The 17,695-nt window shown below is 40.9% G+C and overlaps 1 protein-coding gene across 1 annotated transcript; it reads right to left on the bottom strand.

The window, feature by feature from the left end:
• Positions 1-4,984: 4,984 nt before the first annotated feature.
• LOC102688431 (UDP-GlcNAc:betaGal beta-1,3-N-acetylglucosaminyltransferase 7-like) lies at positions 4,985-17,392 on the bottom strand. The gene is made up of 2 exons (XM_069186874.1): positions 17,284-17,392; positions 4,985-9,585 (listed from the first exon to the last, which is right to left on the bottom strand). Coding segments are annotated over exons 1-2 (1,200 nt in total). The 5' UTR covers positions 17,286-17,392; the 3' UTR covers positions 4,985-8,387.
• Between the last annotated feature and the right edge of the window lie 303 nt (positions 17,393-17,695).

Below are 17,695 nucleotides of genomic sequence, written 5' to 3'. Positions count from 1 at the left end.
ACTTCAATCCCCCTGCAAGATTCCTGGCTGAGAGGTTAAGCTGCTCCCAAACAATTTGAAATTCTTTCCCTGAGACTAACCATGAAACTGATACTCTCTCCAAGAATTCTCTCAAGCACACTTGATCCAATATGTTATACTACATTTCAGCACCCGGGCACACCAAAAAAAAACAGGAAAAAACCTTACAGAAGACAAACAGAAACTGTCAGTCAGCAGTAAGGAAAAGACCATGATTTGAAGGAGGAAGAGAAAGAATTCCTTTTTTCCTCAAATGCCACTTTTTGGTATAGAAACAAAAAAAAATCCCACAGGACGTTCTGGTGATCATTAGTGAAATGTCTCTTACCTTATCTGCTTACTCAGGAATCTCCAAATGCAACATAATTCCTGGTAAAGCGGATAAAAACACAGAACAGCCTATGCTTGGGTGAGGGTGCTTAGAGACATGAAGAACCATGTTCAGCCAAGCACAAAGCCTATTTAACAACAAATTTGCTACAGTATGTACAGTATGTGCAGTTTTGTAAGTGACAAGTATGGGAAATTTAAACTTCTTTATGACAATTGCCTAAATCCCACAACTATGCATTTCTTTGACCTGTGTTGGAGGAAGGGTCACTTTTTTACAGAAAATGTTAAACTGAGCTACTGATTACTATTAAAAGTCCCATGACACTCTTCATAGTTTGTAATTTTCATGATTTTGGTTGTTAATCCTGTGTCATAGGTAAATCCTACTTCTGGTTCCCACAAGTATAATGCCATTTGCAGTGTCTTTGAAACAGTGTTGGTACCCAGCTTCATTTCAAATAAATTACCAAATCCGAAACCAGACATCATATTTTGCACTTCCAAGCTACTTGACATATAAATAAAAGTAATATATTTCCCAATATATAATAAGATAAGAGTAGTTCAGGTGGGTAGCTGCGTCACCAGCCTTCTTCGGGTGTCAGCCTGAAGCCTGAGTCTGAACTTTCACCTGAGCCTTCTTCAAAATGTTGTTTTCTTTCTTCTCTTTCAGCATGGAATAAACCTATTACCTGTTTCTATAATAAGATAATTTACTGTAATAAACATCATACCTACAGATACAATAAATAATTGGAAAACAGACTCAAACTATAATTTTATGGTGATCAGTTTTATGGTTTAACTGATAATCAATATTCATAAAGACAAAAAACATAGTTTTTTAATGCAATACAATAAACAGAGCATGAGACCAAAGTTGAAAGGAGGGAGATCATATATTTGTTCTTGCTAATTTTCTAACAGTCATTTATTGGCCTTCACTCCCTGGTTAAGAGCCACCACCAATGAACACCTTGCAAAATATACTCTCATATCCTCTTTCTAATTATAGTAAACAAATGACAAATTATGTTTTCTATTTTTTAAATATATAACATATTAAATACCTTTTAAATAAAAAAACATAACACATTAAAGTAGAAATGTTATTAGATTATACAGTAGATATACTAAAATTACATGTTTAAACTTTTATAATTAGTGACAAACCTTTACTGTAGTTTGTGCTAAAACCCTGTTTTTCTGGTTGTTTTGTAACCTATGTGCGTAAGAAAAAGAAGAGGTATGTCATTAAATGCTACCAGTACCATGTGAAAAGAGGCAGGAAAAGATCGAGAGAGCTTTCAGACAGGACAGATTAACCAATGGAATGCAAGTTAAAAAACTGGTTTGTCCACAACTTCTTAGTGTCACGGATGCTGGAAAAGTCTGCCGTGGAATGAACAGAAGAGCAGTAGAGATGATGTTGGCCTGTGCCCTCAGGGGATGAGGCCTGACAACATAGGAAATGGAAACCAGACACACTGGAAGGACATGAATAATCACACGGAACTAGGAACAGGAAAGAAGTGGAGCGCCCTCTAGTGGATGGATGTTGACCAAGAAAGTACCACACGTAGGATAAGCTGAACAGCACAGGGGGGAGGAAAAACCTAATTTAACTGTCAGGAAACCTCCGGGAATCCACAGCTGAGAGCAACCCCCTCCTCTGGGGTTATAATAAACTCTATTAACGTGTGGTAGAGGGAGCCGGAAGTCTCTTGTGGACCGGGCACTTGGTCTGTGGAAAAGTTCCATGACTACATGATCGATCACATGAAGGATCCTCTGGTCCTTCAGTAACCTTTCAATCTGTTAAAATTATTTTCTATCTTGGTACAGGTAAATATCTATATATTTTTACTGTGAAAGGTGTCTTAAAATCAAAACTTTCATATTTGAGTTTCAAAGTGAGAGCTCAAACAGATTTTGAAAGAAGTCAAATAGCTGGTGTCGGAATTGCAGGTGCTTCAGTCAAAGAAACAGCTAAATTATTAAAATATGTCAAGGGGAACAAATCATGACAGCATACGCCAAACAAGGGAAGACAGCATCAGGAAAGAAGAGGAGTGGTTGTCAAAAAGTCAAATTTATCAATGGTACCCAGCTTCATTTCAAATAAATTACCAAATCCGAAACCAGACAGATAGACAGAAGAGGAAAGTTTCTAAAAACCACAAAACAATAGCCTGATGCAGACACAGCCTATGAGACCACAGAGGAGATCGATCCAGGAACTGCAGACCGAGGGAGACTTTGGCAGAGGAACAGAGGCACTGCATAGAGACATTTAATACTTGAAGGCGAGGAGCAAAGAAACTGGCCTGGTGAGTCGATACTGACCCAAGGGGAATGTGGTGCAGTCTGAAGGAGGACTCCCAATATAGCCCAAACCAAGACTGGGCAAGTTGGACTGTGTGGCATTCCTCCTCTATGCATTGCTGTCCTTCTCTGTAACACCAAGACTTTCTAACACCCTCTCCTCATCACCTACAACTATAGCAGACCCTCAGGATGAGGTTTAGGATCCTTTCCTTGTTGCAACTGCTGTTTTCGTTGTGTCTTGGGCTGATAGTAAATGTTATCGTACATAGTAAATTAAAAGGGCACTTTTAATTATATTAATGCTTGTCACTGGTCTGTGTGTGCATTGGTAGTTCTGGGAAATGAACAGACCTTCCTTCCTAACATATCAATGGGTCTGTAATGGTATGGACAGTTATTCCATTGGGAATCATTGGGTATGATTATTACTCTGCATGGTAGAAATAAGGCCACAAAATACAAAACCATTTTAGGCAACCACATGCACCCTATGGTGCCAACATTGTTTCTTCAAGATGCTCCCATATTCCAAGGTGGTAATGCACACTGCTAAATGTATTCAACAGTGGTTTCATGAACACCAGGATGAAGTCAAATACCTTCCATGGCCTCCCCAATCACCAGATCTCTACATCATGGAACCTTTATGGGAAGTTCTGGAATGTAGACGGTGGCGCAGATTTGCACTTTCTTCAACTCTCAAAAATCTGGAGACTTTCCTTATGGAAGAATAGTCCAATATCCCACTAGAGATGGTTCCAAACTTGAGTAACAGTATATCAAGAATGAATGCAACTGTTCTGAAGGCAAAGGACAGCCCAGCTCCTAATTAGTTAATTAATATTCATATATTGCTTGGTGTTTTCATTATTTTGCCCACCCCCTGTACTTTATTTTGTTCTTTTACTGATTTTTAGCTTTGTTTATATACCTTTCTCCTTCTTCTGCGCTATCCTGATGAGCTCTGTGTCCACCAATGTAAAAGCAAGTTGATGTTTGAGGATTTTCATTACACGGGGTTTGTTAGGCTCTATCACATCCTAGACCTAGAGTATTCAATTCAGTTTCAGGATTCAATCTTTTGACTGCCCTAATCTGCTTCCTATACCTGCAGTCAAACACTCCAGAATCCAGAAATTGGTGCCCCCAACAATCCCCTCAGGAATATCTGGTTCTAGTGGCATCCTCTACATTCTTGTTTCTATCCTGAGACAAGGTTGTTTCAACCCCTGTGAAGACACACTCATGCCCTTTAAGGATCCTTAAGATCTGCAGAATTTACTTTGTGCCGTGACTCCTGTCTTTTCAAATATCTGCATTGTGAACACCCAGTAGCGCTTTTGTGCCCATGTTCATTACCCCCTTTCAATCAGTGGTGACTAAACACTGGAAATTTGGGGTCTGGAAAAATTGGCATTGGTGTTAGAGTGTGTGTATCTGTGTCTTTGTGTGCCCTGTGATGGACTCCATCCATCAGGGTGTATCCTGCCATGTACCCATTGCTGGCTGCGACACACTGTGGCTCCCCGAAACCCTGTATTAGATAAAACGGTTAGAAGATGGATGGATGTACTTTTGTTCAATAGGATACAGGTTCACTTTTTGCTTTTTAATGTGTTTTAGTGTTTAAATTATAGAGGTCTGTATTTTTTATGTCTGTTAAAGGCGGGACTCCAGAAATCACAGACGTAAGAGTTTCTGTTTATAGCAGAAACACTGTTTATAACACAGTGTGTAATTTACTGTAATAAACAGCTGTTGTTATTAAGGTTCTAGGAGTGTAAAGGCAATGTGTAGGTAAGACAAAATTTGTAAGAGGTGTGGGAAAGGCTATACGCAGTGTGAGGAATGTGTGCAGACCTGTGGGGAAATTTAGTACATTTTTGACTGGTTAGTAAGTACACTGTAGGGTTTCTTGACTTGTGGTGCCTGTTTCAGGAACTGTTTGAACTGTTTGAGAACCCAGTCAAGATTGAAGACTGGTTTTTTTATTCCTCCTTTTTATTCATGATTTGTGAATTTTCCCATTTATAAAAGACTCAGATCTTAATATTATTCTGTGAAGTGGCTTTATTCCGCTAAACGAATGCTGGACTGTTGTAGTGGACACTGATCTACTATCAGACTCTTCTGTTGAATACAGAAAACAATGCATTGATATGCTTGGTTAAATCCTGTCTTATATTCACCAAAACATAGTCTCTTACCACTAGTGCTCTCTTAGCAATTCTGCCATGAAATAAAATCATAAATACTCTGTAATTATAAAGGAACAAATAATAGGTTTATTCCATGCTGAAAAGAGAAGTATGGAGGGTATTGAATTTTTCCTTTGATTTCAAAACATTTAATAACATAAAGAAGTAAATTCTTCAAGATGTAGAACATGAAAGAACACAAAATGATTTGCATGCCTCCTACAATATGTCTGGAGGCCTGTAAACCTGTAAAACTAAAAAATACAGAGAGGATTTGCCCCTCTCTGAATGCAATGTAACCCTGGTGCCACAAGTGTGCAAACCTGATTCTGTACACTGTTTTACATTTTGACAGTTGCTTTAAACAAGTTAGAACTTCTGTAAAAAAAGTAATTTACCACTTATTATGCTTGAAGGATATCAGCGCTCTTTTTACCTCTTATGTACTGTCAGAAGTAAATATATTAAGCTCTGAATTCATTGTTAATATATTGTCTTACATATTAAAGTTTAATTAATTTTCTTTCAAATCAGTATGCTCCCTAACTCCTCAATTCTGGTTTCTTAAACTGAAACTTAAGACAAAACTTTCATCTTGTCTCATTCAAGTTAAATTACCTTGTCTTCTAATTAATCAATTCAATTTCGGATAATGTCACACAACATAGCAGACCTCTTTCACTTTATTATCATCTTGTGTGACACACACTAGAGGGTCCCATAAACCAGCAACTCAGCCTGCAAAGGAGCAAGGAAATGTTTATTCCATGCTGAAAAGAGAAGAAAGGAAACACAAAGTTTCGGTTGTGGAGCCTTCTCTGGGTGTAAGGGTCAACTATACACTGGCTCTCTTCCTCCTCTCAAGGTATCGACCCACTAACCCATGACACTGTTACATTTGGCACCCAATGTTAGGCTGCCTTTAAACTGCGGTCGCTGTGGCAGACAGGTTGAGTCTGTCGGAGGAAGACCCAAGCCCTCACTGTGTCTGTGAGTGTCCAGAGGGAAACCAACAACCTACAGCGGCAGGCGCAAATTACAGGCACAGCTGTCAACACTTCAGGAGTCTGCCTCATCATCTCATACCGTCCCTAATGCTGAACCCTCTTATTCTTCCCCTCCTAGATCTGCACCAATCGTCTTGACAGCTGGGAAATGGCGATTTTGACAGCTCAATTCCACCGAGACCAAGCCGAAGATCCTACCCTCACGCACGCCAGAGTCCAGGTAGTAGGACTGACCGGATGACCCATCGATGGCCGCCAGAAGCGTTCAAGTACCTTCATCGTTAAGAATGATCTCCTTTACCCATGTAACAGACCAAACCGGATCAGACCTCTAGTCCCCATGACGCACCGACAGTTCATACTGTGGCTGGCTCACTCCCATTTGCTGGGAGGACATCTCGGGGTAGAAAAGACACGAGAAAGGATCTTAAACAGATTCTTGTGGCCAGGAATATACACTGACATCAGGCGCTACTACACTAAATTCCCTGCCTGTCTGCTCAAGCCCCGAAGCCCCACTTACACGTGCCGTTACAGCTCCTTCCCGCTATTGAAGAACCTCAACATTGCCGAGAATCCCGGGAGACTGATTCCTTTGACATCCTGGACCATGTAAATAACTTCCAAGAGAGACTGTTCTAGTTAAAACCTCTCGTCGACCAATTTCTTAGAGAGGCACGGGACAGACAACAAAAATATTCGAATCGCACCGCTTAACTTCGTACCTTTCAGCCAGGAGACTGCGTAATGCCACTACTGCCCGCTCCAGGGTGCAAGCTTTACACTAAAAGGCAGGGTCCCTGTGAAGTTCGTGAACAGATGGGACCTGTAATTGATCAAATCTCTCACCTTGACCATCACGTAAACCGCCTAAAACCGTGGCGTGAGTACACACCCGACGAGGGCGCTTCTACCTTACTGTCCTGTACCTGTAAGGTTTCTGTGGAGAATACGGTGACTGTGATGTGGTTGAAGAAAGTACTAGCCCCCAGTCCACCCCCATCGTTCTGATTCCCAAACCCAACAGATCCTGGCATTTTTGCAACGATTTCAGGAAGTTAAATGAAGTGTCCCAGTTTGATGCATATCCTATGCCCCAGATTTATGAGCTTCTGGAAAAATTGGGAAAGACTAAATATATAACCCCTCTCTCTTTGTGCTCTTAAGGTGATCTTGCCTGTTTCTGTCCTGCTCCTTTGCAATCATTAATCCACAACTTACCTACAGTAGGTCTACTAAGGTACTGTACACCTTACAATTGTTTCTGCTCAAGGGACCCCCAGACCTCAGTAAACATTCTCTCTCCTTTGAAGTTTGAGGTGTTTACCCTTCCAAGTGTCACAGACTTTATCTGAAATCTAAGAGACACTTCTCAGTCACCTAAAGCTGAAACAATATGTTTATTTATTCATACTGTAAGTGCCATACAGAATATGTCATCTTTTCTATTTTCTTTATTCTAGCTTTACAGACTTTAAAGAAAAACTGGCTATTTTTGATTCTTCACTGTTTCTGTTACAAATCGCTGTATCATTTTAAATACATTATGACTTCAACCATGAAGACTAAGGTGCTTTTTTAAAGCACTTTTTTTTTACCTTAGATGAAAGTTGTATGAAAGCGCAGATTAGGAGAACAGAATTAAAAGAATAAAATATTTCAAAGACCCTTAGCCAGCAGCTATATACTCTGCAACTCACAACTGGCAACCCCCTGAAGCTAAGCAGGTGTGAGCCTGCTCAGTACCTGGATAGGAGAGCTCCTGGGAACAACTAAGGTTGCTGCTGGAAGAGGTGTTAGTGGGGCCAGCAGGGGGCACTCACCCTGTGGTCCATGTGGGTCCTAATGCCCCAGTATAGTGACGGGGACATTATACTGTAAACAGGCGCCTTCCTTCGGATGAGATGTAGAGTAGGGGGTGTAACCCCAGCATCCTGGCCAAATTTCCCATTGGCCCTTACCAATCAGTGCCTCCTCATAATCCCCATCTATGAATTGGCTTCATTACTCTGTTCTCCTCCCCACTGATAGCTGGTGTGTGGGGAGTGCTCTGGTGCACTGTGGCTGCCATCGCATCATCCAGGTGGGGCTTCACATTGGTGGTGGTGGAGGGGAGTCCACATTACCTGTAAAGCGCTTTGAGTGGAGTGTCCAGAAAAGCGCTATATAAGTGTAAGCAATTATTATTATTATTATTAAATAATATCTCTTTGAGCATGGTGCAACATTGTAACATTATGGTGGCAGCTTTAAGTTATTGAGGCCACATTGTCCGAATACTTGTACAATCAACATATAGTATTTTAGTTTTTCTCTTTACTATTAGCTGACATTTATTGCAAGATATCTAACCCTCTGAGGTATTCAGGCAATATAAAGCATTAAGCTTAAAAAACGTGTATACAACATTTTTAATTTGCTAAAATTGTACACCATAGGAATAATTGTTCTATTTTGTATATTTACTGCCCAAAAGCTGGGTAAGTAACTCATTCTCCCTTCAGGCTGTTGTATTCTGGTTTGTGTTTGGGCAGATGAGGTTGCTTTTCACCCATTTCCACATTACAATCAGCTTTTCAGGAGTCAACTTATGGAAGAGCAGCAAGTTGTGATACAAACAGGGGTCTTTGCTCATCAGCTTTTCTTTAATATAATCTATTTTGCCACGAGTCTTGATGCCCTTGTGATGCATGGGGCTGACCTGGAGCACTTTGAGACACATCCCTATAAACGCATCATCAATAGGGAAGATTTCCAGCTCATTAGAAACACCATACATCCTCATAGCCAAGGGGCCTCCCATGAGGAACCCTCCTCCTCCTAAATATGGTGGGTAAAATGTCTCCCTGAACATCACTTCTGGGACGAAGTATTTGCTCTTCTCATTTCTGATTGGAGCAGCATTTTTAAAGATCTCTCCAATGATAAAGTCTTCCTTGTTACTATGTTCCAAAAATTCAACTATATTATCAGTGTTTACAAAGACATCATCGTCTCCCTTGAAGATGTACGGCACACTTTGACAATAGATGGAAAACCACTTTAGGAAGCCAACCTCCTTGAGGGTGAGGTTGTAGAAACTGTCTTCAAAGTCCCACTGGAGAATGTCCCCAAACACCCTGTCCTCGTATTCCAGGAGCTTCTGGTAGTGAGCCTGCTCTTCTCCTTTGGAGTCTGTCCCCAGCAGGAACACGAGTCTGATCTTCTTTCCCCTGATCTCCTTCTCCTGTCCCCAGGTCCTGCGGATGGCCTCCCTGCGCTTGTACTGTGTGATCACGGACTTGACCACCATCAGGAGATAGATGTCTTCTCCGCATTTCTCTGGATGGTTAAAGATCATGGGGAAGTACCTACAGTGCCGGTACAACAGGAACCGCTGGATACGTTCCCCCACTCCAGCAAACCACGGCATGCTGACCATGCTGGAGTTGGCAGAGCAGTTGGCATTTGTAACATCCCATCCTTGGACCAAGCTGTTGTCAATGTGCGATCCATTGTCATACTCCATCCAGAAGGCTCCCCGTCCCCGGGAGGACATACTCTTACTGTCTTTCTGTCTGTCCTGGTAATTATTCTCAGGAACGAGATTCTGGTACCTCAGCATTGTTACCTGCACAATGACAACTGTTACCACAAGGATGACCGCTAAAATGATTCCTTGGAGGTTGTTAGAAATCTTCCCCCTGATCTGACTAAACCTATAAAGAAAGGAGAAGGAAAGTTACAACAGGCATGCACAACTAATAATACAGGATGTGATGTCAATCCATATAACATGACGGAAAGTAGTTACCCATGAATATGGTATGACAAGGGCATAGGGTAAAGTATTCAATGCCAAAATTATATTGTTACAGATTAAATATTATACCATCTCTTCATGTAATATATTTTTTATTAAACTCAATCAGAATGGTAAAACTCTTAATTGTTTGTGTGTGCCTATCAAAAGAGAAACATCCAAGTGCTATGATTTATACTAATTATACCAATATGGAATACAACATAGGCATTTAACATTTTATACTATATACAGGCCAGTAAACCAGTGTCAATGAAGGAACACAGATAACTCATGTGTCTGTGAGCATCCACTGCATTTGTAGAGATGTGCAGGTTAGAGAACATTAGGAGGCTGTTTCACAAAGTGAGATTTCTCAGTTAGCCAGATAACTTCAGGAAATATATTGACAAAATTCTGCCTTTTCCATTACATGAAGCAAGTTGGAATTGTATCCAGTTAAAGGGGAACCACAGTCCCAATTTCTCAGACTGGATATGAAATCTCGGTAACAAAATACATTCATTAATCTTATGGTAAAATTTGACAAATTCCGAATTAACCACAAAATTGTGAACTTTGTGAAAGTGTTGTACTGCACGGTGACCATGTTGTCGTAAACCTCTGGTCTCGCCACAGTGCTCACTAGTCACTGTAAGCAAAAAAGGGAACGTGGTTTACAAACAACATTAATCATTTTTTGGCTTTCTCATATATATTTTAAATGATGCATCTCTGTCCAGCATTTGGCTGAGCAGAACATGGTGGTCTCACACAAAATAGAAGATCGGATAAGCAGAAAGTCAAAGGATATTATATAGATTTATTATTGCAAGGGATATCAAACTAGCCAACAGATGGGTAATAAACATGGGCACTGATGGTGGTTCCATCAACAAGTTTCTTGACAAGAATCAGCACGATGCATGATTGAATAAGTACAGGTTGTGCAGCAGACATCATACCGCACAAAAATGTTCCTACGTGTCTGCATGTGGAGTTAACAAGTAAGTAAGAATGTTTAAAGTTATTACTTAAAGTCTTAAAGTTGATTGAATTCAATTGAATTGCACTCATTCAAAGAGATAAATAAATCCTAGATAAATCAGTGCCTGCCTAGGACCCTGAGGCCACCAGGGGTCCCCCTCAATGTACAACACAACACATTGTAAAACCTGACATTTAAATGTAAGTGAAAATTTCCATATAGTGGCTCTTTCTGCAGCTGCTCTGGATCATCCTAATGGAAACCCGGTTAAAACAATAACCTATCCTTATCAATACATAATGTTTCTGAACCACAGAAAAGAATAGCGGGATAAGAGATCTCAAAACACAGGTACGCCAAAATCATTTGAATAATGTATAATATGCATGATAATGTAATTTGTATTTCATTTTGTTTAGAGTCTGTCGGATCCACTAGATCAGCTGGCGAACAATAGACAAGACAGATTTTCAAGATAGACACGTAGACCACTGGAGGTATTTTACTAGAAGTTAACGAAAGTTCACGTTTCCAATATTTGTACCCAAGCCGCGTGGGTCAACTGGCTAAAACTCGGTGCTGGCTGGCCAGACAAAAGCGTGAAAGCGAATGTGCTGTACAAAAGACTGTTCAGAGATTATGTGTAACTAGCAGTAAAATGCGGTTTCTCCTGTATTTCATAAAATGGTATAGTGAACCCAACCTGTAGCCCTTCCGATTTTAGTCAGTCTCCCAGTGACAGCGGCAGGAGCAGAGAGGAGCTTTTCAAAGCTCAAGATTAAAACAGACCCGAGATCATCCCTGGCACAACACCGTCTCAGTTGACTGGCCATCATGAGCATCAATCATGCAGTGGGTCGACTACTATCGTATGTGTCACGCCCTCTGCAGCCAGAGGGCGCTCCTTCTCTGTCCTGTCCCTAGTTTCCGGTCTTCTGTCCTTCCTGTCCCTCTCTTTCCCTTGGGCTATATATTTCCGGGTCTTGCACTCTGTCCTCGCTCAGCATTGACGTTCGGATGTCCTGAGACCCGCCTAGCACCAGGGTGCCCCACGTCCGCTCCCTGAGGGCATAGGTTTCTATACGGCATTCCTGAACTCTTTGCACTAATGAGCCCGGGCCTTTTTCCCGTCTCGCCGCTACGCATATGGGTCTTTTTCCTCTCTCCTGCTCCCCACGGTTAGTCCCTTTGGACGTCTGTGACAGTATGAAGCTATCATTGATGATTCTGCCTCCCCAAATTCTAGGTGAATTGATTTTTCCAACATTTTGTTTTAGGTCTTACTGACCTCACCTCCCTTGTTATTGAGTGCATGTATTTCTTAATTACATATTCATTTCTACAGTTCCTTTCTACAAAGGGTTAAATGCGATCATTTGTAAGCTATGATTTGCTATAATTTTGAAGCAACAGAGGTCTTTCTTATTGTTATTGTTATTACTGTTCCTGTTTATTACTTTCAATGTATAAATACTTTATATTATAAAATCATTATACAATTTGTGCTCATTGTTCTTGTTAGTAACTTATTTATTACAGTATGGGATAATAGGTTTTCTAGTTATACAATTAATGGATTTAACTCTTCTAAATAGTCAAATAAGGGTGGGATGGGATAATACTAGTGTATGTGTATATCGTGATATGGAAGAGCCCCTTTCCAAGATCTCGCCTAGGGCCCCCAAAAAGCTAGGGCCGCCCTGAGATAAAGTATCTAAAAAACATGTTGCCTTGTAAGGTATGTGAGGGGACCTTTAATATGGGGTTAAGCTCAAAGAACAAGGAGAGAAACACATCATCCCTGGCCATTCCAAGCAAATGTGAAGTCAATAGCGTTCTCAGCTTGAGCTTCATAATAATAAACCCTGACGTAAAAGGACTTTCCAACTCTGACCTGTTAAATGAATAGAATCTTTTTAGGCTCGAGCAGGGAAGACCAAGACAGGACCTGCTTCAATTATCCAAAATCTACAAAAAAAGAACACTGACAAATTCAGCCTTCTCAATTATGTATGAAAACAGAAAGAATCATGATTATTGCAACAAAAACAATGTAAAAAACGTCTACGTCTGTAGAAAAAAAGGGGTAATTCAGGTTCAGTATTACATACTGTTTTCACACGCTGTGTCTCTCACACTATGTCTTGCCCTTTCTTCTACTTCTCCTCTTTCTTCTTTCTTCTTTCTTTTCACTGATCAAGAGTTACACTCTAGAGCAGTGGTTCACAAAGTGTGGTCTGCGGACCACCACTGGTCTGGGAGCATGCGCCAGGTGGTCCGCGGTCTGACCTAATCATCTTTCTTAAAAAGCAAGTCTTCGCTGTTTAAGTCAGAGGAAAGGATATTGTAGTGTCCGCTACGAAGGGGCTCCCCCTAGGAGCACTGTTAAGAACTGCAAGCTGTAAATAGTAGAAGGAGGGACTTGTGTGTTGATTCTAGGTATCGGGGTCTCACCAGCCTTAAGGGGACTGTGTGTGTCAGTAATGGGGCGAGCACCAGCCTAGACGTAGGCTTGGTTGCCTTGAGGGGCTGCAGACTGTACCCTTCTGGTGCCTTGGTGTTTTAATGAAGCTTGAGTTATGGCGGACCACTACGCCTCTTCATTTTCCCCAACAGCGCCTATCGCTTCAGTGTTTTTCTTTTATGCACCACGAATGAAACGATGTCACACACTGAAAACGAGACAGTTAGTTTGGCGGCGATGTCCTTGCCGCCCTGCAGCAATCTACTGTGGTTAGTGATGCCCGGGTCGGCTTTCTTTTGACCCGCACCCGCCCGACCCGATTTAAAATGATACAAGTACTGACCCGAAGCCAGTCTGAACCCGCTCCATTAGAAATATACAAGCATATCCAGATTCCTTGTTTTAAACGACTAAAGTAGCCCAGTCTTGTGACATTTCAAGTAGGGAGCTGCATCAGCTGCAAAGTACCAGGTAACGGGTTTATTCCATGATGAAAAGAGAAGAAAGGAAACACAACCTTTCGGCTGTGGAGCCCTCTTCAGGTGTACAGTCTTGTGACTGTCATTTTTGTAAAGTGCTTCACAATCGATGCAAATAACCTCTGCTTTTTCCTTCTGTTGCGCAGCTTTGTTTGTAAAAATATTAGTACTTTTCATCAAATTTAATTAAATATTAGTTCTTTTTAGTACATTAACAGGCAATGATTTGTACAGGGTAAGAAGTGGACGTAGGCATACAGTAGGTGGTCCACCGCATCTGTGACATGGTGTAAGTGGTCCGCGGACCATACAACTTTGAGATCACTTTCTTCTCCTGTTGTTGTGTCACTGTAATGATAACTGTAATAACTGTAATAGGTTAGTATATTGAATAATTCTAACATCTATCTCTCCACCGACCACCTACTGTAGTTGTATTTTCTTACTTCTGTAACGGGCATTGGAAAAATGCCTAATGATATACAGTAGAGGGGTCACATTTCTCAGTAGTTATTAAAGACCTATTTACCGGCACTAATGTCGCTGGGATAGATTAGGTTATGTTGATTTCCAGGATGGTGTCAATGTTGCCTCTCACTCAAGGGGAGCGACTGCAGTTGTCCCACTGAATGCCATCTAGCAGGAACAGTTAGGTATTGAGACTTGGAGGTGTGAGGAGTTGCTGAGCCAGTTTTAGCCAGACCAAGGGAGGAAGAGGGAGAGCCGGAGAGTGAACAATAAACTGATAAGGTCCCATGACACCTAGCTCGGCACCCCCACAGTCCTCAATCAACACAGGCTTCCTCCTGGACAAATACTGGGCAAGCCCGGTTCTGCCAGGGACAGTGGAAAACCCCCTGAAAGGGATTGGCTAAGGAGAGGGATAAAAACACCCGAGACAGGACAGAGGGGTTTTGGAATTTCCACTGGACCCCTGGAGACGACACAAGCAGCACAAGGGAAGCTGCAGAGTGCGAGACCACAGAGGTACTGTGCAGAGTCTTCTAATACTTGGAGGCAAGGAACTACTGGTTCGGTAACTGACGACCACGGGAGACATTGGCATTGGAACAGAGGTACTGTACAGAGACTTTAACACCTGAAGGCAAGGAACGAGGAAACTGGCACAGCTAGCCGATTCAAACTAAGGGGAATGTGATACAGCCCCAGAAGATTTATATTGTTATCTGAACGGAGACTGGGAAAACAGGACTGGGCGATACCCCTCTCTTTCAAGTGGGCCATCAGAGACTACAGGTACTAAGTAGAAACGTTTGAGTGGCCCTCTTCAGTATTTTACAGGGAAGACTGCTGCCCCTCTGTATTCATTATGCTGCGAATGCTGTTTTCATTGTGTTTTTGGGTGATAGTGAATGTGAATATAGTTAGAAAATAAAAGGGCACTTACACAATACAAATGCTTGTGGCTGGTCTGTGTGTGCATTGGTGATTCTGGGAGATAACAGAACCTGTGGTAATGTAGAGGGGCCCCCCAGTGGGCAGTGATTCGTAGAATATACGTATATTCACGGCGAAAATACGGCTATACGTATACAGTATATACGTCGCCGCGACGTATAATCAACGTCGAATTGCAACCGTAAAATCGACGACATTAATAAACGCATATATAATGTCGAAACCACATCTAACACAGTGCCTGAGGCTTTTTACTGTATGTATCGTGTGTGCCGCAACTAGGAGTATACGGCACTCTGCACAGTGTACGAAATAAATTATTCTCGCAGTAATTAATTTATTTACACGTGTATAATAACTATAGTAATAAATATAATTAATTAATTGGTTTTGAATTAGTGTGTTAATGTAATTAGTTTGTTTGTCATTACTATACTGTATATTGCCATGTTACCAGAATTTGTAGCTGAAGTTTAAGACTATTTGTGTTTTTTATGATTATTGCCCATATGTTGATTGTTGATTGATTGTATACAATGTATAATTTGAAATACATATTTTTCAGGTGTGAATGTGTATTTTCAGAATAAATTTCTAAACCAAATCATTGGCTTGATTTACTAGTTTCTACACCTGTAAAACCTATCTTTGATGTATAATAGACCTCTACCCATATACTTATAATAGTCCTCTAAAGTTATCCGTATAATAGACCTCTAACCATTTACGTATAATAGACCTCTAAAGTTATCCGTATAATAGACCTCTAACCATATACGTATAATAGTCCTCTAAAGTTATCTGTATAATAGACCTCTAACCATATACGTATAATAGTCCTCTAAAGTTATCCGGAACTCCAAACATATATGTATAATAGTACTCTAAATTTATCCGTATAATAGAACTTCAACCATTTACGTATAATGAACATCTAATCATAGACGTATAATTGACGTATAACAATAGACGTATATTAGAATTTCATTCCAGACGAATTGCGGACCACATTTAGACGTCTGAAGTATGGGTTTAATAGACGTATATTATACGTCTTTTGCCCACTAGCACCCCGTTTGTATTGCTAAGTGGCGTAGTTGTACACGAGGCAGGAACATTCCTCGCCCATAGGGTTCACCTTACTGTGACACTAACTTATGAGAAATAGGTTAATCAGCAATTACGTCTTCCTATGAATTTTGTCTTAATGTGCATTACACAAACTAACTCAACGAGAGGAACCGAAATAAACATGAAAAGAGTTTGCTTTGGTTTTTTCCTTTGCCTGAAATATTTTATCGGCAGGCAGAAATATTCACTTTAGCCATGTTATCTGCACACAATAGTATCCCCTTAGATATGTCTGTCCCCCGCAGAAGCCACACTCATTCGTGATACCCCAGGGATACACTTCTCTGCAGTGTGCGAGTGTGGAATTTGGTATCCCCTGCAAATTTCGTGGCTGCTGCCTCTCAAAAAACCCCAGCTCACACAGCCAGCAGACCTCTGGTTCCCCACACCCTCACAGCACCTCTGGGCCGAATCGGGCCAGCGGGTCCTGAGGCACACATGCGCACTTTGAAAGGGGATACAGATTTCCACGGCATACTGAAGTCGATACGACAGGCGACAGGAGAGTGAAAGCCGGTACCCACTTGCCCAAATTCATCTCGCAGATGTTCTTCACCCGACCTACAGCTTGGCTAACGAAGAGGTAAGATGTTAGCGTGTTATGTAGAAGTGCACCGTGGGTTATGCTTCTAGTTTAATTGGGTTATTTGTTTCCGTTTTCACTTGTTCCTTTGCAGCCTACGCATGCTGACGCAGCTACAGTTCCTACTTGAACTACATATTATCTCACTGGTGCGAATGATTCAATATTCCGAATCAGAGCACCCTTTAGTTTCTGCTTGGGAAAAAAACTTACACATACGGCTGGCGCTCATTACTCACGTAAACATCCACACCCAAACCAATGCACATCTAATGCTTTGCTGGCGGAAACTGAACTAAATCAGATAATGATTACCTCTGTTACTCAGTTACACCTCTGAGGCAGCACTGTTATTAATCATATTGTTTTAACAATTGCTGGAACAACTTTCCATAATCACACCTTATTGTACCATATTTATTAATTAAAAAACTAAATGTGTATGAATAATACATTTAATATATTTATGCACAATTAGCAAAGGCATGTTAACAAAAGTCTTATATTTTTCTAAATGTACCATACATCCATATTACACAAATAATACTCACATTTTCTGAGGAAAACAGGTGTTACTCAGAGTAGTTATTCGTAAGAAGTCCCACAGGTCGATTCCTGATTTTCTTTCAGTCTGAAAGACGAGCTACAGTATGACTACATTCCTCATACAGGCGGTCCTTGCATTGTTCTCGTAAAAACTATTGTGTAAATGCACATGCTCACACATACACGTTTGAGAGGCTCTTGTTACTTTCTATTTCACTCAACTGTGGGGGAGGGGGCATATCCAAATTAAATGAAAATATCCTTAAGATAAGATAAAATATGAATTGTATTGTCCCTTAGGGCAAATTTGTAAGGACTCAGATTTGTTCTGTACATCTGAATACATCACCAAAAACTTAACCATCAAAACTTATGCCCATGTTTAACTCATTAAAAAAAAGTCATGACATATTACAC

The sequence above is a fragment of the Lepisosteus oculatus genome, chromosome 3 (genome assembly GCF_040954835.1).
Source record: "Lepisosteus oculatus isolate fLepOcu1 chromosome 3, fLepOcu1.hap2, whole genome shotgun sequence".
Classification (NCBI taxonomy): domain Eukaryota; kingdom Metazoa; phylum Chordata; class Actinopteri; order Semionotiformes; family Lepisosteidae; genus Lepisosteus; species Lepisosteus oculatus.
Note: the sequence above shows the minus strand (reverse complement) of the source record. Positions and strands in the feature narration are given on the sequence as shown.